The sequence below is a fragment of the Budorcas taxicolor genome, chromosome 21, assembly GCF_023091745.1.
Source record: "Budorcas taxicolor isolate Tak-1 chromosome 21, Takin1.1, whole genome shotgun sequence".
Lineage (NCBI taxonomy): Eukaryota > Metazoa > Chordata > Mammalia > Artiodactyla > Bovidae > Budorcas > Budorcas taxicolor.
In genome coordinates, this window is record NC_068930.1 from 38,007,211 (window position 1) to 38,033,823 (window position 26,613).

At 58.7% G+C, this 26,613-nt stretch overlaps 1 protein-coding gene across 2 annotated transcripts; it reads left to right on the forward strand.

Annotated features, from left to right (window-relative positions):
• The first annotated feature begins 936 nt into the window (after nucleotides 1-936).
• Nucleotides 937-24,401, forward strand: SEMA7A (semaphorin 7A (John Milton Hagen blood group)). Of its 2 annotated transcripts, none has more exons than XM_052659637.1 (14): nucleotides 937-1,129; nucleotides 14,809-14,960; nucleotides 15,759-15,800; nucleotides 16,137-16,229; nucleotides 16,446-16,530; nucleotides 16,694-16,804; nucleotides 17,406-17,545; nucleotides 18,132-18,316; nucleotides 19,199-19,307; nucleotides 19,392-19,590; nucleotides 22,354-22,481; nucleotides 22,672-22,826; nucleotides 23,018-23,079; nucleotides 23,394-24,401. In XM_052659637.1, exons 1-14 carry the CDS (start codon nucleotides 958-960, stop codon nucleotides 23,753-23,755), a joined length of 1,995 nt encoding a protein of 664 aa, XP_052515597.1. In that variant the 5' UTR covers nucleotides 937-957; the 3' UTR covers nucleotides 23,756-24,401. The 2 variants fall into 2 exon arrangements, with proteins under 2 accessions (XP_052515597.1, XP_052515598.1); XM_052659638.1 differs by having other exon boundaries at nucleotides 23,399-23,639.
• The last annotated feature ends 2,212 nt before the right edge of the window (nucleotides 24,402-26,613 follow it).

The following is a 26,613-nucleotide window of genomic DNA, read 5'->3' on the forward strand; positions in this document are numbered from 1 at the left end:
AGCTGATGGCAGAGTTGCCTGGGCAGTTCAGATGACTGCAGAGGGATGTGGTCAGACCTGCAGGGGGTCACCACTGGGTCATCAGATTGCCTGCTCAGCTGAGCCCTGTGCATCCTGTGGGCAGAGAGCCCTTAAAGCTGGCCTGACTTTGTTTCCCCAGCAGTGAGTCCTGGGCATGCAAGATGCTTCCCTCTCTTTCTACTTGGGGAAGGGGCCTTCTTAATTATATCCCCCTCCACTCACATGGAAATGAGTTTGGATTTTCTGAGCATACACCAGCTGGCTGGGGGGGGGGGGGGGGAGGCAGCCCAGAAGGCTGCTGGCTGGGGAAGGGAGGAGAGGGGAGGGGAGGGAGCCAGGCCAAGATGAAAATTCCGTGTTCTTACAGCAGAGCAAGGATGGGGCTCTGAGTGCTCCCCACAGATTATTGACCCTCTGCACAAAACCCGCCCCCCTTGCTTAAGGAAAAGCTTCTTGCTTCTGCTTATAGGCTCAGAGGAGCTGTGTCCACTCTGGCCAGCCTGTCCTCTGAGAACCACAGCTTTCAGGGTCCAAACACTTAGCTGACCATTAGCGAGGTTGTCTGAGCCCTCAGGAGAGGTCCTGCCTGACTTTTAGGCTAGGCTAATCCCTTTATGGTGTGGGGGGAGCGACTCTAAGGCCCAGAGAGGGGACAGAACCTGGAGCTCATCACGGAAGACCATAAGTCTGTCTTGCTCGCTGCCCACCCGGGTTCTGCCTGCCGGTGGAGTTGCCCAGAAAGAGGTGGTGTAGGTTTCCCTGGGGCGTGAGGGGGAGGGGGGGCACTTACATCTCCCCTTGGCTAGCCTAGAGAAGAGGGGCGGGGGAGGGGCGGGGTGGGGTCAGGCGTTTGACTCCGCCTCCTCGCACTGGCTTCAGCTCTCGCTCGGGCGCTGGCTCAGTCTGGCTGCTCTCCGCCGTCGCTCCGCTCCAGGGATGACACCGCCTCCGTCCAGATGCACCGCCCTCGGCGCCCCGCGAGCCCGCGTTTCCAGCCCTCTGGCTCGGTCCAGGTTCCCGCTGCGGCTGCTGCTGCAGCTGGTCTGGACGGCCGCCGCCTCCCAAGGCCACCCGAAGAGCGGACCCCGCATCTCCGCTGTCTGGAAAGGTAGGTGGCGCCGCTCGAGCTGCGGGGCGCGGGATCCAGTGCCGCGCGGGGCGGGTGCGGAGTGTGCGGCACCGGAGGGAGTGCGTGCGCGCGGCTCTGTGGGTCCCGGGCTGTCCCCGCCGGTAGCGTGTGGGTCCGGGTGAGTGTGTGAATGTGCGCGCGGCCACACCGGAGCGGGCTGTAACGCTGCGGCGAGCGAGCGGCGGGGGCCGGAGCCCAGCTAAGTCGCTCCAAGTCCTCCCGCAGCCGGGAGCCGCAGCGGCCGGGCTCAGGGGGACGGAGAGGGCCCTCTTCTCGGCCCTAGGCACTCATCGTCCTCCAGCGCCCGGGCCTCTGTGCGGGGGATCCTTTCTTCCGCCGGGACCCCCACCCGGCTCTATCTTCCAGAGCTGCGGGCTCTAGCTGCGTGCGGGGGAGCCAGTGGGGCCGGCAAGGGGGCGCGGACCCTTTGCTGCCGCCGCTGCGCTCGGGCTGCGGGAACAAAGACCCCGCTGCCTGCCCCCGCCCCCCGCCCCGGCCCCAAGCGCGGGCCGGGTAAAGGGGTGGGCACCCTGTGGAGAGCCCGGACAAGGTGCGGTGCAGAGGCTTCGGGCACCCGGGCTCTGCCTCTGCAGTGCTGGGACCAGCCGCTCCCCCCTTGTCCGCACGTGGCAGTTGTCACAGGGCTCGGCGCCAGCGTGGGGGCAGTACCCGATGGGTGGGGCGCGGCCATTGGGACCCCCAGGCAGAGGACCTGGGGAAGGAGTGCAGCTTTTAGGCCCTCATGGTTATGTGAACTTGGGGGACCGGAGTCTCCCCCAGGGGCGTCTCAGTTTAGACCACTGTACGTGGGTCGGAAAGCCAGCTGGGTGGTTTGAGGGGTTTTATGCCTCGAGGGACTGAGCTCCCCTCCTCTGCAATGCACAAAAATGCTTCCCCACCCCTCTGCCACTGGGCTCTGTCCCCATGTTCGGCGTCGGCGCGGCCCCCCTGCGGTGGTGGTGGACCGGCAGTGGGGGTTGGGGGGCTGGTAGATTTGGCCCCTCCGGGAGCTCTTTGATGCCTGAGGCGGTTTGCAGGGATTGCCAGAGCCTGAGCATTATCTGGGGCAGGTATTCTTAGCGGAGAAGAGAGAAAAAAAGAAAAACCCACTCCAAAAGCAAGTGGCCTGAGCTGCTGCTGCAGTGGATGGAATGTGACTCGCCCAAGGTCACTGTGCATTGTGTGAGCTCACATTGCAGAGAGGGGGCTCTGATCTGGCAGGGACCAGAGCTTATTCTGAGTTAGGAAGTGGAGAAAGATTTAGGCCGTTTCTTGGCCAGCTCTGCTACCCAGACAAAGATATTCCTGGTGCAAGTGGAGCGGGGCATCTGAGTCCTGACTGTGCACTTAAGGTGGACACCAACACGCCCCTCAGTCATACCAGCTCCACCCTGGGCTCTCTCTTCCTTCTCAGCATCCTTGCCTTTCCTCAGTCTGCTTAGCTGTCTTGGACAGCACGGCGTTTGTGCACTTTGAAGGGGATGATGGCCACATCTGAGTGTTCTAAAATCTCCCCCTGCCTGAGTGTTCTGAAATCTCCCCTTGTGCCAAACCCCTTGCCTTTGGCTCTGCTTTTCCCCATCCCCCAGTCTTCCCAAGATACCCTTTCACACACATATTTAATGCACACCCACCTTTTAGCACTTAATGCTGCCTTCCCATCTCGTCGGGCACTTAGTTCCCACCCTGAGGCTATTTAAAACTGATTTCTGTCCTCTTACCCACTTTCCAAGGTGCTCTCTCCGCTGCACGCATTTCACTATTGTAGCCGCACTGGCCGTGCCCTCTGTTGGGTAACGCACTATTGACCTCCACTTGGGTCTGCCAGCCCCTCACCTTTCTTGGCCAAGAGCAATCTGTGATCTTCTTCACTGGTGCCAGGCACCCCACAGGCCAGACAAACCCTGCCATCCACCTGTCCCCCAGGACCACCAGCTGGTAATGGTATGCCTAGCTGACAGCTGCCTCCTATTTCCCATGGAGTGACACATGGCAGTCGGACAGGAATGGGCTTGGGCAGGGCAAACCCAGGAGTAGGGTGAGAGGAGGACCTTCCCAGCCTTGCTGGAGGCCTAGGTCCCTGTATACCAGTGGGGTGAAGGGATGGGGATGGCGGCCTCCAGGAATGACTAGACCAAGGAAAATGGTGGTTCTGGAGCTGCTTTTCCATGAGGCCTAAACTGGGGTTTTAATTATAAGCCGGGACAAGTGTGAGGACTGGAATGGATATAGAGGGATCTTTCTCTGTCATTTATTTTCTGCCTCTTGAACCCCCAAGTCCTAGGGGATGATTAGATAAGGGAGTTCTGGGAAGGTCCTAGCCTGTTCTTGTCAGGGGGCTGATGCCTCTCCAGCCTGAGAAAGGTTGGCCCAGAACTGCCAGTTGCCCTTGAGCTCTGTCCTTGTCTCTGACCCTCAGAGCTTGTCAGGGCTCTGGAGTTTTTCCCCCTAGAGCTGTCACTGAGACAGGGGTCAGTCAAGGGTGTGACTTTGTGGACCTGACTTCCCTGCAGCAGGAGCTGGAGGGGAGTGGTTTGCAGGTGAAGGCAGGAGGTGGGCATGCTTGTGTACCCCTCTCCCATTCCATCCCTGGTTGAAGGAAATGGAGAAGACCCAGAAGACCCTGATCTCCAAGGTCAGAGGTGAGCCAGCTTGTCCACAGCAAGAAGTAGAGCGCAGTGTCCACTTATCCAGCTGGTTCTGCCATCTCCCTTGTCCAGTTAAAACACAGGATGTTATTGTTGACTCGGCAGCTGCTGGGGGAGCCATTATGGGGCCACTCCCCAGGGTAGGGGGTTGTTGTCACCTCCTTTAGGGGATGAGGTCACAGCTGGGGCTCCCCAAGCATCACCATTTCCAGTGGAAATCCTTGCCCCCTTGGGGACTCAGATGTATTCATCACCTTCAAGGTGAACTCCCCTTGCAGAACGGGGCGGGGGTGGGGGGTGGGGGTAGGGGGGGACAAGTCCCAGGAGGAAGGGGAGTTTCTAAGCTGGGAGAGATGCTTGGTGATGTCACTGGGAGTTTCCTGCTGGCTCTGTGGTCCCCCTTTCCTGAATAATGAAGATTCTAAGAGCAGGCTGGGATGTAAGATGTCCGGCACTGGCCCAAGACGACCATGATGAGGGAGAAAGAGATGGGAAGTTGGAAGCCTGGTTCTGGACCCAGCTCTGATGATTTTCTGTGTATCTCTGGGCAAGTGCTTGACTTTTTCTGAGCCTCAGTTTCCTCAAATTTCCAAAGCAGGTGTTGTTTAGTCACTAAATCGTGTCTGACTCTTTTGTGACGCTGTGGGCTGTAACCTGCCAGGCTGCTCTGACCATGGGTTTTCCCGAGCGAGAATATTGGAGTGGGTTGCTGTGCCCTCCCCCAGGGGATCTTCCATGACTCAGGGACTGGACCTGCATCTCCTGCATTGCAGGTGGATTCTTTACCGCCGAGCCATCAGGGAAGCCCAAAGCTTCCCTGTAGGAAGGAGCTGGTGGCTCAGTGATAACAGAATCCACCTGCAATGCAGGAGATGAAGGTCCAGTCCCTGGGTCATGGGAGACCCCCTGGGGGAGGGCATGGCAACCCACCCAGTATTCTTGGCTGGAAAACCCCATGGCAGAGAGCCTGGCGGGCTGCAGTCCGTAGGGTTGCAAAGAGTTGGATATGACTGAAGCGACTGAGCACATTCTTATCAGAACACTAATCCTTTGCCTTTCTGGGGCAGGTGGAGGCTGTAGTGGTCTCTTCAAACCCAAGCAGTGAGGAGAAACCAAAACCTGGGAAGTCAGGGGAACTCCTTTAGTTTTCTGTTCTTTCCTATCATTTTCCCTCATAAGTTGATGGCTGATCAGCTGGAGGAAATGGCTCATTTGGTCTGTAACTCCGGGGGTGGGCATAGTAATTCAGTATTTTTGGCATTTATCATTTGCTGGGGCCAACCTTGTGCTGGTCCTGGGCCTAGGGAACCAGGAATGAGAAACTAGATGAGTGCATAGGCTTCTCTGTGTAGATGAGACAAATAGGCAAGTCAACCTGCAGTTACAATGCAACATGTCAGGGCCTGTCACAGAGGGCAGCTGTGGGGGTCAAGGAGGTACCTAATCCAGTCTGCACAATCAGAGAAGGCTTCCTGGAAGAGGTGATCACTCAGGATGGTACGTGGAATAGGAGCCAGCTTGAGAGGGGAGGGACAGGAGGAAGTACCCTGGTATGACAGGATTTCAGATCCCAGAATTTGCAACTAGGACGAAGGAGAGGCAAGGAGCTGTGTGGAGGAACATTGAGTCAGCCTGGCCTAGGGGCTCCAGGAGGGTTTCTTGTAGGAGGGGGATGTCTGAGCTAGGCCACCTGGCCTTCCACAGCCAGCCCAGCAGCAGGAAGGAAGGACCATGGTGGGCAGGGAAGACCTCCCTGTGTCGTAGCTCCCTGATGGGAAGCTGGGGCAGGTCCAGGGACCCCAGAGCTTTCCTGCTGGCTCCTGACCACAGGTGTTCCCCGGGTGAGGAGGCCCAGTCCTCAGCAGAGATGCTTCACGGGCTGAGGAGCTCGCCCAGCGTCAGCCAGGCCCTGCTGGTGTGGGAGGTGCAGATGGCCTTCCTCTGCCCAGCTTCCACTTCCAGGAACCTTCACCTCCTTACCCAGGGTGGATCACTACCCAGGCTGGGCACTTGGGAGAAGCAGGGAGAGCAGGACACCCTTCTTTGAGGAAGGCTGAGCCAGGACCCCTAATGGGCAGGTGGGACGCCGAGGCTCAGCCTACGGGGTGGGACCCAGTGGCCTGCAAGGGGCAGTGGTAGGAGTGGGTGGCCCCCGAGTTGACAGCTCAGGCCCCAGCTGACGTCCTGTCCTCCACCCCCAGTGCCACTGCCGGGCAGTCTAGCTGTGTCACAAGGGGCTGACAGCACTTCCTCTGCTCTAGTTGACAGCTCTGGTTCCTCCTTTCTTGGTTTCCTTTTTTGGTCAGTCCTGGCTGCCCCGGAAGCCACCTCTCTTCAAGGGTGGGGGAGGAAGGGGGTCCTCCTAGAGCAGGGACTGTGGCCCCCAAATGTCAGAGGACTTGGGCTTCTCCCTTTCCTAGCCAGCCCAGGCTTGAGGGACCATTTCATCCATCCCTTTCTTGTTCCCGATGGCCAGCCTGCCTCCAAGCCCGTTATTGCACCCCCACCCCACCTTGGCCGTAGGTCTTCCCTCAGCATTCCCCACTCCCCATGCTTTCCTGCCTCAAGGCCATTGCCCTGCTGCTTGTTGCCCTGCTGGTCATTCCTCCAAGCACCCAACTTGCCCCACTTCCTTCTTTCTGTTGGTTCAATCTCACTTCCTCCAAGGAGCCTTCTCGGATGACTCTAACTCTCAGAGCCTGATGTCAGAAAACAAACGTCAGAGTTCACCTGGGCTAACCACTCATTCCACATATCGGGAAACTGAGGCCAGAGAAGCCAGGGACTGGCCCAGCATCACCCAGTGAGATGGGCGGAGCCGGGACCAGGGCAGTGTCTTCCTCCCAGGACTGTCCTTGGCCTCAGCTCTTGGCCTCCCTCCACTTGTCTGTCTGTCTTCATGCTGCTGCTGCTGCTGCTGCTAAGTTGCTTCAGTCGTGTCCGACTCTGTGCGACCCCAGAGACAGCTGCCCACCAGGCTCCACCGTCCCAGGCATTCTCCAGGCAAGAACACTGGCGTGGGTTGCCATTTCCTTCTCCAATGCATGAAAGTGAAAAGTGAAAGTGAAGTCGCTCAGTCGTGTCCGACTCTTAGCGACCCCATGGACTGCAGCCTACCAGGCTCCTCCATCCATGGAATTTTCCAGGCAAGAGTACTGGAGTGGGGGGCCATTGCTTTCTCTGGTCTTCATGCTGTGGCTCCCCAAACCCATTTCCAGTTCAGCTGGACCCAGACTCTCCCTGCCCCAGCGCTGTCTGCTCCTGGGAGCCTCAGCAGCTTGACCTCCTCCCTTCAGGACTTTGGATTTGCGCCAGCTCCACGCATTCTTCTGCTCTTTTCCTCGGGGCAGCTGGGCCTCAGGTCCTGGGAGCAGGTTGATCTGTGTCGCTGCATGGGCTAATCGGGGTTTAACCGTCACGGCAGCCGGGGATTAGGCTGAGGCTGCTGCATCTCCGCACCCCTTCTGCCAGTCAGGGGTGAGGCTCTAACCCAGCACCCCTGGGGGCAGCCCTCACGAAGGAGGGCAGCTAGTCCCCGCTCTGTGTCTAGGTCTGTGTTCAGTTGCTTTTCCGGTGAGGGCAGAGGAGAGGTTCTGGGTTTGCCCTTGGAGGGCCTGCTGGTACCTGGAGAGGTGGTCCTGCAGCCTGTGACTAGAGAAGGCACCTGGGGAGGTCAGGAGCCTGGTGCAGCCAAGGACTGGGACAGGAAGTGAGAGCAGGAAGGGTCAGTGTGGGGTGGTGCAACCTGGGACGACTGCCTGGTGGAGGAGGAAGAGCCAGGCTAGACGGGAGCAGGGACGTGAAGTGGGGCAGAATGTGGCATAGATTGCTGCTTGTATCCTTGTCTTCTGGGCCCAGGGCTCTTTGCCAGCCTAGTGAGGGAGGAAGGTACCCTGTTGGTGGCCCAGGAGCCTGTCCTAAGGTGTCTCTGAGTCTGACCTTGGGCTTTGGCCTACCCTAGTCCTGCTTCTTTTTAACGTCCTCAGCTGCCCGCACTTGCCTGTCCTGACCTTGCATTGGCCCTGGGGACTGGGCTTCACCCTCAGGACCCCACAGTCCAGGTGAAATTCCACCAAACAATGTGATCTGAGAGAAGATGGTGTGTGCCAGATGGTGTATAGAGCAAGGTCAGAGGGAGGACGGAACCATGAGGCCTGGAGCAGTCTGGGACACTTCCTGAAGCCGGCGGGGGGAGAGGGGGGTTGAGGCTAGATCTTCAAGCCCAGGTAAGACCGTGTGCACAGAGAGAAGGGGAAAGGCGGTCGGGAAGGGAGAGCGCAAGCGAAGGGGTAGAAGCGGGATGCAGCCATGGCAGAGAGGAGCAGAGACGGGCGGGCCTCGACTGCCCAGCGGAGGAGGTGGGCCCTGCTGCGACACGCAGTTGGGACCCGCGGTGGGTTCTTGAGTTGGGAGGTAGAAGCAGTGTTTTGTTTTCTTTTTTTAACCAGTGCAGGTTGGGCGGGAGCCTGGCTGGTTGGATGGTTAAGAAGGGTCTCTGAGCACACCCTCCCTTCGCTATAGCCTGCCCACGCTGCACTCTGCTTCTTCTATTCTGGGCAGAGATCATGGGATGCTTGTGTACTGGTCAGCACGCAGTGCGGCACACACCCCCAGGTCCCTAGTCCCTGCCTCCCTCAGGCCTGCACACCCACGCTTTCTTACACACACACTCTCTTTAGAGCATCGTGGATAGAGGTCAGGCAAGTAGCCTCTGACCAGGTTCCACCCTCTCTGGTTCTCAGTCTCCTCATTTGTATGAGAGAGGCTGGCCTAGAAGCTTCCAAGGGCTCACCTTTGGAGCCCAGTGTTATAAACCCAGGTTTCAGATTCAGTCTGCCTGAGTGTCAGCCTCCACACCACCAGTGAGCTGGGTGATCTTGGGCAAGTTACACAACTTCTCTGTGTCTGGCTGCCCTCATCGGTAGAACGTACAGGGCATAATAAAAGAAGCTCCCTTCGAAGAGGTCGGTGATGATTGAATGAGTTACTACATCTGACACTCGAGTACTGCCCAGCACTTAGTAAATGCTGTGAAACAGTTAGGTGGGGGTATCATCGTTGCCTGTGTCGTCTCCCCCTTTGGCATTTCTGATTGCTGATGAAATGCAGCCCTGGCAGCCTGGCCCCTGCCAGCTCTCCCTAACTGCCCATGCTGGCTGGCTGCCCTTGCTCTCTGACCCCTCCCTCCTTCCCCTCTGGCCCAGGCTAAGGCTGAGCTAAGGAACCTTCTGTTTCTCAAGCCCCCTGTCCTGCCTGCCTCCTTCCATTTGGGGTGGTTTAGCCATCCTTTGCCCTCTCCCTGATTCCTACTCTGGCCCTGGGCCCAAGGGCAGGCCTAGTGTCTCTGCCTATCCTCTCCTTTGAAAGAGCTACCACCTGACTTCAGCTTCACTCTGGGGCTTTTAGAATCTGTTGAGCTGAAGAACCAGTGGAATCTGGGCAGAATCCGGACAGGACGTGGCTTCCTGCCTTCCCTGGGCTTGGAGCCTCCTCCCCTGTCTGGCTGGGCCTCTGTGCTAGCCTTCCCTGAGCCCCCAAATCTATCTTTGTTCAGCCCCGCCTCCAGCACACACTCAGCATATTCTCCACACTGCTCCTTACCCTCAAGCCTTTGCCCCAGCTCGTCTCTCCAGCAAGCCAAGCCTTCTGGTCCTTCGAGAACAGTGGTACAGTGCAGAGAGCACACAGCCCTTGGTGGCATGGAGGGCCCTTAGTTTTCCTGTCTGTAAAATGGGCATGCAAGTGCTGTCCTGCCTTCTTTGCAGGGTGGTTGGGGGGATTTAGTGAGCTAGTTGGTGGAGGCAGATGAGGATGTGGTTCCATTGTTGCCTGGACCTTCAGAAAGCCGTCTCTGACTTATCCAGTACTCACAACCCCACGCTTTCCCCCAAATGCCCCCAAGCTTAACCCCGAGTGTTTGGTTCTAAGAGTCACTGCTGCTGCTGCTGCTAAGTCACGGTGGGTCATAAAACCTAGACCTTAGCAAGTACCAGGCCCTCCAATCCACTGAGGAGGAAGCCACACTCAGGAAGGCCCAGTCCCTGGTCAAGTCACGGCCACCCAGCCACCTGGCTGCCACAGGGAGCGCAGAGAGAACCCAGGCTGAGTCCGTACATGAGGTATGCTTCCCTGCCACCCACGGCTGACCTTGATGGGTGGGAAGACCCTCCCCCATGGCTCAGCACACAGCTCACTGTTCCCACGGTTGATAAAGAGAGGCACCCCTCCCACGACCCTGAGTACCGCCTCAGGGGTGCCACCTGCCACCGAGTGTCGCCAGCACCCCAACAGCAAGCACAGCCCTTCCTTAGCACAGGCCCATGCCATCACATAAGCTGGGCTTCTGGATACAAGGAGCGGCTTCCCGGGCCCTCCTCCCTGCCATTTTGCGGGAGGCAACGATGAAACATTTGTTCCTTAGCCCCTCACCTCTTCCAGTGGAAAGGTTTCTGTCATTCAGAGTCCTACCTGGAAGGATGGTGGATGGGTGATCCCTCTAGTTACCCGGTCAGTGACTCTTCCCTTGGCCAGCAAGGGAATGTAGGGTAGAGAGCAGGAGATGACCCAGGGTGGCCGAGAGAAGGGGATGGCCGGCTTTGGAAGATCAGGATGCTCTCACGGAAGTCCAGGCTGTGGTCCTGGGCTGGAGCAGGGCGATGAGCTCCAGAAACCTGAGCTGCTGCCTGGCCCTGCTCTGTCTCCCTAGTTCTGTGTCCTGGGCCAGTGGCACCGTCTCTCTGGCCTCCGGGCCCCTCAGCTCAGCCACTGTTCCCTTCCCTTCTCCTTGACCTGTGGGCTTCCACAGGATGGCGAGCCTGAGGGCTAATTCCTGGGCCCTGCGTGGGCCTTCCCTCTTCTTCCTCTGGCGAGGGTGTGAGGTGGGTCTGGTGATCCAGGGTGGGGCCCGACTATGGGAGGAGGCTCCTGACAGCTGTGGTTGGGCCTCCAGTCGGAGGGTGGCCTGGCTCTTGCCCCATGCCTGGGCCTCCCTGGCTGCCTGCTGCAGGCACTCCCTGCTGGATACCGCATTCCTGCCATTCTCTGAGCTTGCCCCATGCCTGCTCTCAAAGGGCTCCTTGAGGTTAGCATTCAAGGCCTGTTGGGTCAGTGGGTCAGCTTGGAAGGCTGTCCTTGTCCAGACCGGACTGTGGGCCCATCCCTTGTTGCTCCCTTCACAGATAATGCCACTGCTCCCCATTCTAGTGACCACTCCCCCCTCCCCTGAGCAGCCCTCTTTCACGGGCAGTGAGGATGCAGGGACAGTAAGGACATGCATGACAGCACCCAGCGCTGATGAGGAAGAATGGTGCTCCAGCAGGCAGCCCCGCTTTAGGAAAACCCCCTCCACAGAAGGTCACACTTGTCCCAGACAGTCTGTTGCTGGTATTGTGCTGGGAGGATGGGGGCCACCAGAGGGGTCAGGTCTGATTGGTTCCCACAGGATCTGAGCCCCAGGGATGGTCTGGCTGAGGGCCTGATGGGGGAGGGCTGCCCCCCTGACACCTGGCCATCTTCTTGACCCTCATTTCTGTCTGGGGCTGAGGGGGGTCAGGTGGTCACGGAGTCTAGCTGGGTACAGGGCAGCCTGAGTGTGTCCTTTCTTGGTCGAGAAGGAGCCAGGATTGGCAAAGAATCACATGGGGGTAGGGGGCTTGTGCCTGGCTCGCCTCTGGAGCCATGTCTATCCCGTGTGTCCCTAGCCCTCTCCCCTGCCTGAACCCCTGGTTATTCTGGGAGCTTTTAGCTACCACTTAGTCAGCCACTAATGCGTCAGGCCGGGGAGTGAGGGGGGAGACACGGTGCCAGACGGTGCTCCTTTTAGACTTCCAGGATAGGAAGTGGTGGGGGGGGGGGTGGCGGTGCTGGTCAGACAGGGCGACCTGGGGTGCAGGGATGCTGGAGGAGCGGAGGCTCTGTGGATCCTGGCCCTGCTCATTGGAAAGAGAAGGCAGGTCCGGAGACTGAAGGGCATGGGTTGGTGTAGCCTTGGTCCCCTGCCTTGCCCTTCCCCCATCACCACACTGGGGGCTTCAGCCCACCTTCCCCAGTCTCCTCTCTTTAGGTCTCTTCACCCACCACACTGTCAGCTTCCCCACCTTTGCTCAGGCTGTTTCCACTGCCTAGAAGTCTCTTCCTGCCTGTTTCTTACCCATCTAGCATAGGTCTTTCTGCCTTCTCCATCCTTTTGGATTCCTAAGGAAGCAAGAAGACATATTTAGGGATACAAAACTGAATCTCTTTAGGAGCAGGCCCCGGCCTTGTTCAACCCCTGCTGGAGTGGAGCCTTGAATGCCACCCCCTCCCCTCTTGGTGCCAAGGGGCCACAGATCCTGGCCTCCAAGACTTGGTGCTGCCTTCACTTCCAGGCAGCCCTCCTGCCCCTGAGCCCCCCAGCCCCCGCTCCTGTGACCTGAACAAAGCTTCCTTTCATGTATTCATCGAGCTGCTGCCGCTCAGACACTTCCCCTGCACAATCAGGCCCTTTGAGGGCCTCGGGCAGTGCGGGAGCCGGGCTGGGGCTGGGGTAGGGAACGAGCCAAGGCCTCGTCCTGGGGCTGAGCTGGTGCCATCTCCCCCATACACATCACCAGGCTCAGAGCTGGGAGGGGCGGGCGCCTCGGGGTCAAGGGAGGCAATGCTCCTGGGCTCCTGTTTCTCCCCTTAAGATGAGGTGAGCAGTTCCTGCCTCCCTCCCACTCCTGACCCTGACAGCCACAGCCAGGATTTGAGCACAGCAGAGCTCACGCTTGCAGATCTGTGCAGGGCTGTCCTGTCATGCTATACCCAGCAGCACCCCCATATGCACCCAGCAGCCCCCCAACTTCCGTGCAGCCTTCACCCTCCCTGTGTGTTCTCAGCGATACTTTGTGAGCATCCCAGGGTCTGTACCAGTTTTGCTTGAGCGCCATGGAGACTTGCTTTGGTGTGGCTGTTTCACCCCTCCAACTGGGTTCCAGGGTAGGGACAGGCCTCCCTGCAGAGCTTGCTCTCCAGGGCCAGGCCACAGCTGTCCCATCAGACTAGACTGCCCAGAACAGGCTGCATCTCCTCCTCACTTGGATGGCCCTGTGACCCCAGACACAGGCTCCCTCAGGGCCCCTCCTGTGCCCCTTCCTCCACGACTAGGGCCAAGCATTGGCTGTGTAGACCCCTCCTCTGAGGCTGTGAGCTGAGGCGACTGTTTGGAGGCGGCCAGTGTGACCTGAGCTTGGGTCTCCTCCCCTTTGGCCTCTGGAGGGCCTCAGATCTCAGGTTCCAGCCCCACGTCTTCAGGCCCAGACATGTAGCTTTTTCTGGCCGCCTGGGCGTCTCGAGGAATAGGTGGGGAGCTGGGGCCACAGACTGTCTCGATTCTGGGTTAGGCTGCGGGGCCGGTGGTGGCTGCTCAGGCTGCGGGTGAAAGGGGAGCCGGAGCCAGGGTGCTGAGTCAGGAAAACCTTGTGTCTCTCCCCAAGCACTCTAACACTCTAATTTTATCCCAGCTGCTGGGGAAGGGGAGCCTGCCAGCCCTGGCTGAGCCCTCACCAGGTGAACCCAAGGGCCGTGAGCTCAGCGCTTCTCTGTGGCCCGCAGTGCTGGCGTCTTCATGAGCATTCCTGTCTACCAACACTCAGTCTGGATGAGCCAGAATCTCCTGCCTCCAGTGCGACCTTGAGCTAGAGTGTTCCTGAAGGCCCTTGGTTCTGGCCTCTATACAGTGAGCTGGGCCACAGCTGAGGTGGTGTCTGAGAATAGCCCGCTTGCTTCTGTGACCTGGCCATGCAAGAATGTGTCTTAAGGAAAGGGGGTGAAAGTGGAGAGGGTGGAGGTTGCAGGGTGGAGAGGGCGCTCTGTCCCTGCTGAGTGCAGAATCAGGAGGAATGGCTCAAATGGCACTGAGGGGGCCTGGGGGCAAAGGCAAGGACAGGGCAGTTCTTTTCTGTCTGGGCTGAGGGTGTCCTGCTTGGGTGTCACTGCCTGCTGCCCTTGAGTTTGCTGCAGCTGAATAAACAGTGATCAGGCTGAGGGCACAGGCTGGTCGGAGGTGGGATGATGCTAGTTATGGCTGATTGCTGAGGGCGCTGCCACAGGCTGTCCCATTCCTGTAATTTAGCCCTGCAACCAGGACGACCTCAGCGATGTCACCGGAGATGAGACATCTTCTCCCCGGAGGCAGTGGCTGCAGGTTTCTTTTTTGGGTAAAACTGTCCCAATCAGCCCTTCTACTTAAAGGCCCAGGCTATGCTCCGCGAAGGGCCCCCATCCCAGAGCTGCGGGGAAGTGGGGGCTGGTCATCCCCCCGGGAGTGAGCTGGCATCCTTGTGAAACCAGGCCAGGGCAGTCCAGGGCAGAGTCCAGCTTGGGGGCAGAAGCTCTGGTCCCTGGCCTGCTACTACTGCCCGTGTGAGTTTGGGCTGCCCCTCTCTGGACCTTTGTTTTCCCATCTCTAAAATGGGAGGAACTGGACATTAAGATTCCTTTCTGGCTTTGATCCTTACTGACCTGCTCACTCAGGGGGTGGGGTAGGCTGGGAAGGGTCAGAGAGGGCCTCCTGAAGGAGGGGAGAGGGTTCCGAGCAAAGTGATTCCTGGGAGCCTGAACTGTCCATGGGGTTCTTAGAGGCCTTGCTTCCTGCGGGAGGTGGAGGTGCCTGCTTGCTCTGTCCTAGGCGGTAGAGAGCCTCAGAGCGGAGCTGAGGGACCTCCTCTCCAAGCCCAGCCCTCTTGGGAGCAGCAGAGTGCGTGTGCGGGGGCGTGGGGTGGGGTGGGGGTCAGTTCTTCCCCGGGGTCCTTAAATTCTGTCCCGACTCTGAGGTCATACATATTGTAGGGTAGGGCCCTTGGCTTTGGGGTGAGGACAGCTGGTTGCCAGCCCCTACCAGAGGGCTCCTCTCATTTCCTGCTCACAGCTCTGAGTCCAATGTCTCCATAGCCAGCTCCAAGCCCTCATAGCTCAGCGGATGCGGTGTGCGTGGAGGGCAGGCTGGGATCTTCCAGCCTCAACGTTTTCTGCCTGTTGTCTTTTCCTTAGGCCATGCAGGGCAGGACCACGTGGACTTCGGCTCAACTGAGCCACACACGGTGCTTTTCCATGAGCCAGGCAGCTCCTCCGTGTGGGTGGGCGGACGCAACAGAGTCTATGTCTTTGACTTCTCCAAGGGCAGGAACGCCTCCGTGCGCACGGTGAGCCTGGACCCTCTCCTGCCCCCTTCTCTCTTCTTCCTTCCCCATCTTCTTTTGACTGATTGATTGATTGTTTTGGCTGAGCTGGGCTTTGCTTGCTGCGTGCGGGGTTTCTCTCGTTGAGCCCGGTGCGCGGGCTTCTCCTTGCAGTGGCTTCCCTTGTTTTGGAGCACGGGCTCTAGGGCACGGGCTCAGTAGTTGTGACTCACGGGCACACAAAATTAGTTGCTCTGTGGCATGTGGGGTCTTCCCAGACCAGAGATTGAACCTGTGTCCCCTGCATCGGCCTGTGAATTCTTAACCACTGGACTATCAGGGAAGTCCCTTTCCCCATCTTATCTCCTCTCTGGCCTTGGTGAGAGGCTTCAGGGAATCTGGGGGAGATGGCATGTCTTCCAGAACTGGTCAGCCCCCTGTTATACCCCATAAGTGGTGTCTGGGGAAAGGCTCCCTGAAAGTGGTCCTGACTGGCCTGGGTGCTGGGGTGATGTGGAGACAGGCATGAAGCTAACAGGCCTGGCCGGGTGGAGAGCACTGACTAGGGAGGCCTAGCAGGAAGCTGGCCTCCCAAACCCCGTGACCCTGTCTTGTGAGATTTCTGGACTGGCTCGTGAGCTCTGGGCTTTGGCTCTGGGTCTCAGGCTGAGTAGCCTGTGTGATCTTGGGTAAATCACTCCCCTTTTTGAAGCCTTAATTGCTCATCTGTCAAACGAGCCCATCCTGAGGATGCATGGAAAGAAGTTGGGGGCATCTTGCCCCTGGCAGGTGGACTCACATCCCCCCTCCCTGTTCCCCCAGGTGAACATTGGCTCCACCAAGGGGTCCTGCCGGGACAAGCAGGTGAGTGGGGAGAAGGGAGTGCAGGGAGGAGGCTGGGCCCCTTGGAAAAGTCCCTAAGAGCCTGAGGAAGGAGCCCTGGCCCTGTCTTGGGAGCCGCAGTCCAGGAGGAGAGAGGCAGCCCTGTCCTAGGGTTCCTGGCCTGAGCAGGAGACACTCCTTCCCTAAACCATTCCTCTGTTTTTAGGGGGGTGGGAGTCAACTGCACCCACTCGGGCTCTCCTTAGAGATACCTCCTGGGCTTAGATTTCTAAAGCCTTCTTTCCCAAGACTGAGGATCCTAGTGCTAGGCCTGCCAGGGCCTCCAACCAACTTCTTGCCTTCTGCCTTTCCTGGCAGGACTGTGGGAACTACATCACACTCCTGGAGAAGCAGAACGAAGGGCTGCTGGCCTGTGGCACCAATGCTCGGCGCCCCAGCTGCTGGATCCTGGTGAGGAGGGCCCTCCCTGTGTGCCTGGTCAGCTCACCCTTGTCTGGATGGGCTTCTGCCCCCCAAGGTGGGAAGAGGTGGGGGCGGCGCTCTGTGGCTGGTCTCATCTTGTACAGAGTTCCTGGGAGGATGGGGACCCTGGCTGAGCCGCTGGCACCCATGGGAGGCAATGACCATGGGACCACGTGGCTTTCTCACCCCCTTGGTCTCCCCCAGGTGAACAACTCTGTGGAGTTTCTTGGGGAGAGGAAAGGTTATGCGCCCTTCAGCCCTGATGAGAACTCCCTGGTTCTGTTTGACGGTAGGGCCATTTGACGGTAGGGCCGTGGCTGGAGCAGGCGGGTGCCTTGAGGGCAGCTGTGCTGGGCTGGGGGAGGGCAGTCAGCTCTGTGCCTGGTCCAGGCCCCATGGAGGGACTTCCAAGAGCTGCATGCCCTTATCCGTGGCCCTCCCACTGTGCCCAGGGGACGAGGTGTACTCCACCATCCGGAAGCAGGAATATAACGGGAAGATCCCTAGGTTCCGCCGCATCAAGGGTGAGATAGAGCTGTACACCAGTGACACCGTCATGCAGAGTGAGTCAGACTCCCACTGGGCTGGGCCGGGCCATTGAGGGTGTGTGAATGCTCAGGGGTCCTCATGTTTCTGGGGAGTCTCCCTGAGGGCTGCTGGGGCCACAGGCCATCAGTAAAGTGGGAGCTGGGTGCAGTCCTGAGACAAGAGAGCCAAGGAGGTGGTCCTGGCCAGGAGCGGGGGATAGCAGAGGTGAAGATGTGGGGGCAGAATGGGCCTGACACCCTCTGGAGACACATCAGAGGAAGCCCCAGACCCGTGTGGGGTCCTCAGGAGCCACGGCGTGTCCCTCTGCTGAGCTCATGTGGGGCCACACCCACTCCCTCTTCTACCAATTAGGCAGAGGTGACATAGAGGCCCCCAGGGACTCCTCCGAGTCCCTCAGCATGAAGTCATTGCTCCTGGGCCAATGACATCTTTGTAGGAGAGGGCAAAACAGGTGAGGGGTGGGGGTGCAGAGTCTCGGCCCCCTTGGGGTGTTGGACCTGGCGTTCTGAAGTTTATTCCTGGTGTGATTGGACGTGGGTTGGTTTGTGCAGACTCGGGGGCTGGGTCCTCTGAGAGGCTCCCGGCCTCACACCCGTTCATATCTGTCCCCGGCAGACCCACAGTTCATCAAGGCCACCATCGTGCACCAAGACCAGGCCTATGATGACAAGATCTACTACTTCTTCCGAGAGGACAACCCTGACAAGAATCCCGAGGCCCCGCTCAATGTGTCCCGAGTGGCCCAGCTGTGCAGGGTGAGCCAGAGCAGGGTGGGCGAGCGAGTGTCTGTGCCTGAACAGGAGTGAGTGAGTGTGTGAGTGCCTGTGTGTGTGCAAGTGTGCGAGGGAGTCTGTGGGACTGTGGGAGGAAGAGGGTGTGCACAGGAGGGTCGGTGCATCTGTGAATGGGTAGTGATGGTTGGGGTCACGTGCATGTGTGAGGGTGTGCACAGGTGTGTATTCGTGGAGAGTGTGTGCGAGCATATGCGTGGGAACAAGCATGTGTTGACGTTTTGTGTTTCACCTGCGTGAAGATGCTGGGTTGTGTAGGTCTGTGTCATGTGTGTGAGTGTGAATGTGTAAGAGTGGGCAGACGTGTGTCTGAGCCAGTGTGCTCGATGGGGACCTGACCCCTGCACCCTGCAGGTCCCCACTGTGGGCCCTGTGCCCTGGATCAGCCAGGCCTGCCACCTGGAGCCCCTTGGCAGGTCCTGGCCCTTTGCAGGGCCTCTTTTCCTCCTCAGAAGCCTGGATGCTGGCCTTCCCGGCATCAGGTGCCCCGGGTATGTGGGGCAGCCCAGGCAGGTGCTGAGGGACCTCCCCCTCCTCTCCTCCCTTCCAGGGGGACCAGGGTGGTGAGAGTTCACTGTCGGTGTCCAAGTGGAACACCTTCCTGAAAGCCATGCTGGTGTGCAGTGATGCTGCCACCAATAGGAACTTCAACCGGCTCCAGGACGTCTTCCTGCTCCCCGACCCTAATGGCCAGTGGAAGGACACTAGGGTCTACGGTGTCTTCTCCAACCCCTGGTGAGTGGCCTTGTCCTGGGGCTAGGCTGGTGAGTGTCCAGTGGGGATCAGAGCACTTATGCCTTGTCAAGGGGATGGCTGATATGGCAAGCACAGGGATTCCAGGCTCAAGGGACAAGGCTGTTGCTGGACCTGGGTTGGGCGGACACAGTGCTCAGGAGGATGTGCATGCTGGTGCGTTTGTGAGTCTGTATAGACGGCTGTGTGCACATGTGCCATATGCATGCTCACGGCTACTGGGCCTGTGTGTCCGCTAGCTGTGTGCGCAGAGCGGCTGCTGGGCCCTGGGAAAAGGCTGCCGAGGCCTCTCAGGGTGCTGGGTGCTATCACACCTGCTCAGGCATTGCCTGTGCCTGATAATCACACCTCTTAATCACTCTCATTGATTGAAAACAAGGCAGGCCTAAGTGAGGGTGTGTGTGGGGAGGGTGGGGGCAGGGTGGGGAAACCAAGACCCTGCTCTGGGGCTCCCGTGTGCATGGACCCAGCGGGCTGGGAGGAGGATGGAGTTCTGGCCTCTGTGGCCATTAACATCCCAAGGATGGATGTGTTGGGATTCCTCCTGCCCTGGGGTTGACCTCTGAACTTAGTGATTCCGTGACAGAATACAGGTTGTGGTTTTATATTGCAAAAGAGAGAAATTAGGCTGAACTTCCGTCCCTCCCTCTTTCTGTCCTGCCTCTCTCCTTCTTTCAGTGGTATTTGCTAACACTCAGGCGCTGGCCTTGGCCTCCAGGAGAGTCCCTGCTGTCACGGAGCTCGAAGGCCAGGAGGCTTGGTCGCTAGGCTGTAGTTACACTCCATCTGGTGCAGGGCTGGCCTGAGTGAGTGGAGATGGGCGGTCCTGGGCCTCCCACTGAGGTGGTCTCTGTGTCCCCCCAGGAACTACTCGGCTGTCTGCGTGTACTCCCTCGGTGACATTGACAAGGTCTTCTGCACTTCCTCACTCAAGGGCTACCACTCGAGCCTCCCCAACCCACGGCCTGGCAAGGTGAGCAGTGACACCCGCCATGGCTCAGGCTGCGACCCCATCTCCCAGCCACCCCACTGATCTGGACCTGTTCTCCTCGCCCAGTGCCTCCCAGACCGGCAGCCGATACCCACAGAGACCTTCCAAGTGGCCGACAGTCACCCTGAGGTGGTGCAGAGGGTGGAGCCCATGGGGCCTCTGAAGACACCACTGTTCCACTCTAAATACCACTACCAGAAGGTGGTTGTCCACCGCATGCATGCCAGCAATGGGGAGACCTTCCACGTGCTTTACCTAACCACAGGTGAGGGGCTACCCGGGACCCCCTCTCCAGTCTGCTTGGTAAAAATGAGTATAAAGAGTAATGTCGTTAACATCTGGTTGGATAGTTATACCTGGAAGGGAGAACTGAGTGGCTAAGAGCTGTCAGGAATTAATATGTGTAGCTGTGAAAGAGTCAATCAGTGAGGGCTTCCTGGAGGAGATGGGGCAGAGGGAGGAGGGCATCGAAGGCTGGAAGGTACCCAGATTCAGAGGCAGAAATGTAGTGAGTGTGAGCAAAGCTGGGTGTAGCTTGGTCCAGCACTCTGACTCCTGAGGATGGTAGGAAGAGATGTGGAAAGTCAGGTGAAAGGGCCTGGTCCCAGGTGTCCTATGGGCCTCTGCCAGGTAGAGTGAGGAAACTGGCCCCTCTCGCTGTCTTTGAGATTATGTAGGTAAGAGGAAACATCTGCTGTGGGATGCAAAGAGTTTCATGAGATATGAGGAAGGGCCTCCAGATGGCAGCGCCTTTGCAGGGTCTTGCGGAGGACTGCGGGGCCACCTCCTTTTCCCTAGACGGGCTCCCTCTGGGAGTGGGGTCTGGCTGGCTGCAGAAGCAGAATAGAACATTCTTAAAGATGAGCCTGCATCCCAGAAGGTCATTGGCCATGAAGAAAATAGCCCTGCGGTGGCTTTAGAGCCACTTCCTGGTCCCAGACTGTGGGCGAAGATGCTCTGGGAGCAGCCATGGAGATCAGTATTGAGGGGAGGGTGCTATAGGCCTTCCTTAGGACTGGGTGCTGGTGCCATCAGAAATGCAGTGTCTCCCCCAGTGCCTAACGCCTCCGGGGTCCTAGAGTCTAGGCCTCAGGCAGCCCCCGCGACTGCACATACCGCCTATGTGACTTCCTGCTGTTGCTTCACCTTGGGGTTTTCTCAGGGTCACAGTGGCCTCATTGGTGTTTTGGCGCTTAGGAGTCTTGGGGAGAGTAATTTCCCGTTCACAGGCTTGGCTTCCGAGTTGTGAGATCCACCACCCCTTGACTTCTCCATTCATCCTGGCTCTACCCACTGACCCCTGTCCTTGCTCTGCTCCCTGGCTCCACCCACTGACCCCTGTCCTTGCTCTGCTCCCTGGCTCCACTCACTGACCCCTGTCCTTGCTCTGCTCCCTGGCTCCACTCACTGACCCCTGTCCTTGCTCTGCTCCCTGGCTCCACTCACTGACCCCTGTCCTTGCTCTGCTCCAGCAGCGGATGGCCCGGCTATTGTGACCAGCCAGCAGGATAGAGCACTGGGGTGTAGGGGGGTGACGATGTAGGACTGGGAGCAGGAGCCAGGACAAGGCAGGCTGGTCCTGGGCTGAGGGAGCTGTAGGCTCCCTTTCTGCAGACCTGGAAGCCGATGCACTTGAGTGATGAGGGCATTTGTCTCGGTTCTCCCTGAGGGCCATCAGAGAGATACTGTTTTGGAGTTTGCAGCATGAAGGATTGGGGCTGGATGGGAGATAGGACTTTCTGAGCCTTCTGCAGAGAATGGGAGGCTGTTACAGCTGGAAGAAGCTATGAGAGGTTGTCACCGGGCTGTGTGGAGAAGGTGAAGGGCAGTGTGGGTGTGAAGGTAGTACGTGGGCTGGAAGCCTGTCAGGCCAAGGGAGCCAGGAACCACATCCCAGAACCCGCAGAGGGGGGATCGTGGACACTTAGAGGCAATGTCCCCGGCAGGCAGTCATCTGATCATCTGACTGCTTTTTTGGGGCAAGTGATGCCCTGGGAAATTGGGAGGGAGGGAAAGTGAGGTAGGCTATTCTAGAAACTGGGACAGCCGGGGAGGTAGGATTGGGAAGACTCAGGGGTCAGGATGCCCATTAGTCCCCGACAGGAGTGAATGGAGAGAGCTCCGGGCTCTGAGGCAGGCAGCTTAGTATATGACCTTGGGATCCCCTATGTGGAACCTAAGGTCCTTTTCAGGTCTAAGACTTTAGAAAAATAAAAAAATCCCCTAAGACTGCGTATGCAGTATGGAATCCTGGATTGGATCCTGGAACAGACAAAGGACATTAGCGGAAAAACCCGTGAAATCCCAATAAAGTCTGTAGTCGACTTAATCATAACAAACCAGTGTCAACTGCTCGGCTGAGACAGACCTCACAGTCGCACAAGATGCTGACCTTCGGGGAGACTGGACAAAGGGTATATGGGAACTCTGGGCTGTCTTTGTGACTTTTCAGTACATCCGAAATTATTCCAAAATAAAACGTTTATTTCAAAGAAAGCACATCCGAAAGTCCAGGAAACAGAAGAGGTTGGAAGGGTCTAGTTCTGCCTGCTCTGAGTTCCAGTCACCAGTTGCGTGACCTTGAGCAAGTTGCTTGGTCTCTGTGAGCCTCATTTCCTTTCCTTTGAAGTGGGGATGTTGATACCCTCCTCCCAGGGGATGGGGGGTTAAATGAAGTACTGTAACCGATGCGTGTAGCTGGAGGCTTGGCAGTGCTGGGGCACGTGGGACTGCTGGTTCTCTTCTCCGTGCTCCGGCTTCCCCTTATGGCCTTGGGGAGCCCAGAGCCTCCTGGGATGGCCTCCCTGGCCCAGTCTTGGAAACTTCCTGTGATATCTTTGGGCCCTTAAGACCCTCCCCAGTCCTGCTGTCCTTTCCCCACCCCACCCCAGTCCTCTGACCCTCGCCTGAGCCTTGACTTAAATAGCCCTGCCTACCTGTGTCTTTCCTGGTCAGCTCAGCCCAGGGGGAGGCTGCCTGGCTCTGTGGTGGGGCTCCCGCCTGCTGACCCTCTGCTCTTCACCCACAGACAAGGGCACCATCCACAAGGTGGTGGAGCCGGGGGAGCGGGAGCACGGCCTTGTCTTCAACATCTTGGAGATCCAGCCCTTCCGCCGTGCGGCCGCTATCCAGGCCATGTCACTGGATGCTGACCGGGTGAGCCTCCCCACCCTCAACCCGCCCTGTGGGGCCAACGTGACCTGAGGACAGAGCCCGTCTGTGTGTGACTCGCATGTCCTTTTCAGGGTCTCTGGGCCCCTGGGCCTGCCAGGCAGCTGGACCTCAGCCTGGGGGCTTAGAACTCAGTTGGGGTCCCTGACCTGACTGGTCATTTTTTCCCTTCCAGCGGAAACTGTATGTGAACTCCCAGTGGGAGGTGAGCCAGGTTCCCCTGGACCTGTGTGAAGTCTACACCGGGGGCTGTCACGGCTGCCTCATGGCCCGCGACCCCTACTGCGGCTGGTACCAGGACCGCTGTGTCTCCATCTACAGCTCCCAAGAGTATGTTGGCCGGGCCCCCTGCTCCTAGGAGAAAGTGGACACAGCAGTGGTGCTTGGTGGGCGGCGTCCCTTCTGGCCAGACCCTCCTCCGAGTGGGCACCACTGCTGCTACTGGTCGGGGGTGAGACCAGGGAAGGGGCCGGGCCTGTGGCCTCCTGTTTTCTTAGCCTCTCTCTTCCTTCCAACTCCAGGCCAGTGCTGCAGTCCATCAGTCCAGTCGAGCCACACAAGGGGTGCCCCAACCCGAAGCCAGGTACCTATCAGAGGCTGCAGTCCAGTGGGGATGGTATATTCGTGCCCCATTGCCCTGTCCAAGGGAGGCCAAATCTGGTCCTGGGGGCTCCAGACAGATGGGGCAGGACAGTCCTGTGGAAGGAGCCCCCTTGGTGTGGGGGTTCTACAAGGAGTCGGGTGAGGGAGGCAGGGGAGAGTAAGGAGGAGAAGGGGGGCTGGTGTCCCCGCGTTCATTTAGAAGCCTTGGCCTTGTAGCCCTATCAGTGTGGGAGGACACAGCCTGCCCTGGGAGCCCTCACCGCTCCTCACGGCTCCCTCCCTCTCACTCCCCAGAGCAGGCCCCGCTGCAGAAGGTCTCCCTGGCCCAGAACTCCCGCTACTACCTGAGCTGCCCCATGGAGTCCCGCCATGCCACCTACTCCTGGCGCCACGAGAACAGTGTGGAGCAGAGCTGTGAGCCCAGCCACCAGAGCCCCAGCTGCATCCTGTTCATCGAGAACCTCACAGACCTCCATTACGGCCACTACTACTGCGAGGCCCAGGAGGACTCCTACCTCCGCGAAGCTCAGCACTGGGAGCTGCTGCGCGAGGACAGCGCCATGACCTCACAACTGCTGGGCCACGCCTGCACTGTGGCCACCAGCCTCTGGCTGGGTGTCCTGCCCACGCTCATCCTTGGCCTGCTGGTCCATTAGAGCCTCACGGGGCCGGGTGTGCTGCAGGCTTCTGCAGCCCCGAGGCACGAGAAAAGTCTCACACCCGGAACCGGCTGGGCCCAGGAGCTCCTTGTCCACCACTTCTTCCCAGGGGGACTGCGTAAACCTGACGGGGGACACCGGGCCTGCAGATGGCCAGCCGCAGGCGGCTGTTGGGCCCCCGTGGGGCGAGGGTGTTGCAGGCCACACAGCGCAGGCTCCGACTGTGAAGCTGGGGCCTTGATGCAAGACTGTCTTTTGGAGATTATTTTTCAAAAACTCCTCCTCAAACGGATGAAATGCAGTGATGCTCTTGGCCTAAGAGCCTGTGGGCCAGAGAGTGGGGTTTAAAAAGAGGAATGAGGGACCCCATCTCTGGACCTTAGGGCTGAGGCCCGAGTCCTTCTGGACTCGCTAGACCCAGATCACCCCCTCATTCTCCCTCCTGCCAGGACTCGGGGAGGCTAGTATTCCTGCAGGCCCAGGGCTGCCCTCTGTGACCTCCTCATCAGCCCTGGGTCCCTCTAGGCAGCTGCCTTGCATGTTTATTGAAGGATGTTTGCTTTCCGGACGGAAGGACGGAAAAAGCTCTATTTTTATGTTAGGCTTCTTTCATGTATAGCTACTTCTGACTGCATCTGTATGAAATACCAAAACTACATGCGGGGTAGGGTGGGGAGGGAGGGGTTGGGGGAGGGATGGGTCATGGGGGGGCAGGGGGGGCCTCGGTCTACGGCTCCTGGGAATGGGATGAGAGTCCAGGGATGGGCATGGGTTTGAAGAAAGAAGCATGAGCTGGCTCTGCCCTGGGAGCCCAGTCTGAAGGGGACGTTCGTCCATGCCCCTGGTCGGGGTGGTTGAGGGAGGGGGTGGGATGAGGGAGACAGGGGAGAATGAAGGAGAAAACTGAGCCCTAGGTTCACCGTGTTCATTTCAAAGGAGGAGCCAGGTCCTCAGGGGGAGGTTTCTAGGACTCTGCCCTTGGCATTGGGGGTTGGGGGGCGGGGAGGGGGTCCCCTCCCCTCCCCTCAGCCCTCTTCCCCAAGGGCTGTGCTTCCATGCTCCTAGCCTCCCACCTTCAGCTCAGGACTTGTTATAACTTAGGCTAAACTGTGAATTCCTGTAGGGACGGCCTGGGCCAAGCTCTCCAGGTGGGCGGCTCTGCCCCCAGCCCTGTCCATGGATTTCAGCAGAGAGCTGGGCCCTTCTCTGGCTGTGTCTGGCCAGCCTGGGGCAGGGCCTGGGGCTGGTGGCCTTCCAGCTTCGGCCCCTGCATCTCTTCTCAATGCACTTTAATAATGTAACATATTACTAATAAACAAGCTATTTATTTACCTGTGCCTGCTCCTTGCCTTCCACACCATTTGGTCAGGGGGTAAGGATGGGGGTTCCTGTTCATGACTTAGTACCTCCTGCCCCTGTGAGCCTCACCCCCTCTCCCGAGATCCTTGGAGCTGAAGGGCTCCTGGTTAGCGTGAGGCAGGAGTGAGCTCTAAACCCACAGCTTTCGAGCACTGCTCTGCCTGTCAGGCAAGGACCTGGAGCCCAGACACTCCTGCATCCCACCTTTCCTCACCTCAAGAGTGGGCCTTTTCCCCTTCCCAGCCTCCACCCCCTGACCACTTCCCTGGGCAGGCCTCTCCATGCTAGAAACAGCCTCTGGCCTCCCTGCCTTCAAGGGGCCCATTCTGGGAGATAAAGCTGATCAAATAAGACCCTGTGGGAGAAACCTGTGGTGAGGGAAGTATCTGGGCCAGAGGAGAGAGGGCAGGCGAGGGCCAGCAGGCAGGCCAGGGGTCAGTGTGTGTGTGCAGAGGGGGTGGCTCCAGCAAGGAGGCGCTGGTGGGCAGGCTTTGTGTGCTAAGCGAGCTTGGCTTTTCAACCCCCAGGGCAGTGACAGTGCTGGAGTGGGATTTGTGCCTTAGAAACTCTTGAACTCCCTTCAAGATAAAGCCCATAGGTTTTAAAACCCCGAAGGATGTGTGAAAAGGGGTCCCCTGAGCCAGGGGTGGGAGATGGGGAGGGGAGCTAGGGGCTGTTCATGGGAATGGTGGACAGAACTATGGCAGGGCCAGAGATGGAGGGTGGGGGCCTGGGGAGGCGTGCAGAGAGGGACCCAGGCATTCTTCCCTCCCCTCTCCTTTGTTTCCCTCCCTCCTGCCCCTCATGCAGGCTTTTGGAGATTTCTTTTTGGCTGTGCCATGCAGCATGTGGGATCTTCCCCCACCAGGGATAGAACCCATGTTCCCTGCATTGGGAGCGCAGAGTCTTAACCGCTAGACTGCCAGGGAGGTCTGATCCAGGCCTTTTGGGATTTGCTGGGAGATTTTCCTGAGCAGTAACTCCTGGAGAGGGGACTGTGGCAGACTAGGGGCAGTTCCCCTCTCTGAATCTGAGCCCAGTTTCTGGCTGCCTCACAGACCCCTGCAGGGCTGGAACTGCCCGCTCCCCTTCTGTCTGCCCTGCGCTCTCCTGGGCCAGCCCCATGCTACAGGTTCTGCATGGTTCTTCCCTCTCCCATACGTGCCTTCCCAGGGTGACCAAGGTGGCACCAGGTGCTGAGGCCGTGAGTTTGGGCGACCCCAGTGAGCTCTGGGCTGGTGGCAGAGACCTGGGATCTCCATCACCCTTGGTGATCCTGGGCAGACCTGGCCTTTCCCGAGCCTCATTCTCTTCCTGTGGAAGAGGACGGGGCTGGACAGCGCCTCTGAGAGGCCCCTTCTTGCACACTGTAAGGGGATCTAAGACTAATTTGGCCTTTGGAAGGAGCTCAGGGTTAATGACTGGGTCAATCATTTCTTCCAGGTCATAGCTGGGCCGCAGCAGCAGCAGGATAGACTGACCCTTCCTCAATCCCT

Coding starts and splice junctions, on each gene's coding strand:
- SEMA7A (XM_052659637.1), top strand. CDS start 958: ATGACACCGCCTCCGTCCAGATGCACCGCCCTCGGCGCCCCGCGAGCC. Junction 1,130..14,808: donor CATCTCCGCTGTCTGGAAAG/GTAGGTGGCGCC, acceptor TCTTTTCCTTAG/GCCATGCAGGGCAGGACCAC. Junction 16,805..17,405: donor CAGTGACACCGTCATGCAGA/GTGAGTCAGACT, acceptor TGTCCCCGGCAG/ACCCACAGTTCATCAAGGCC.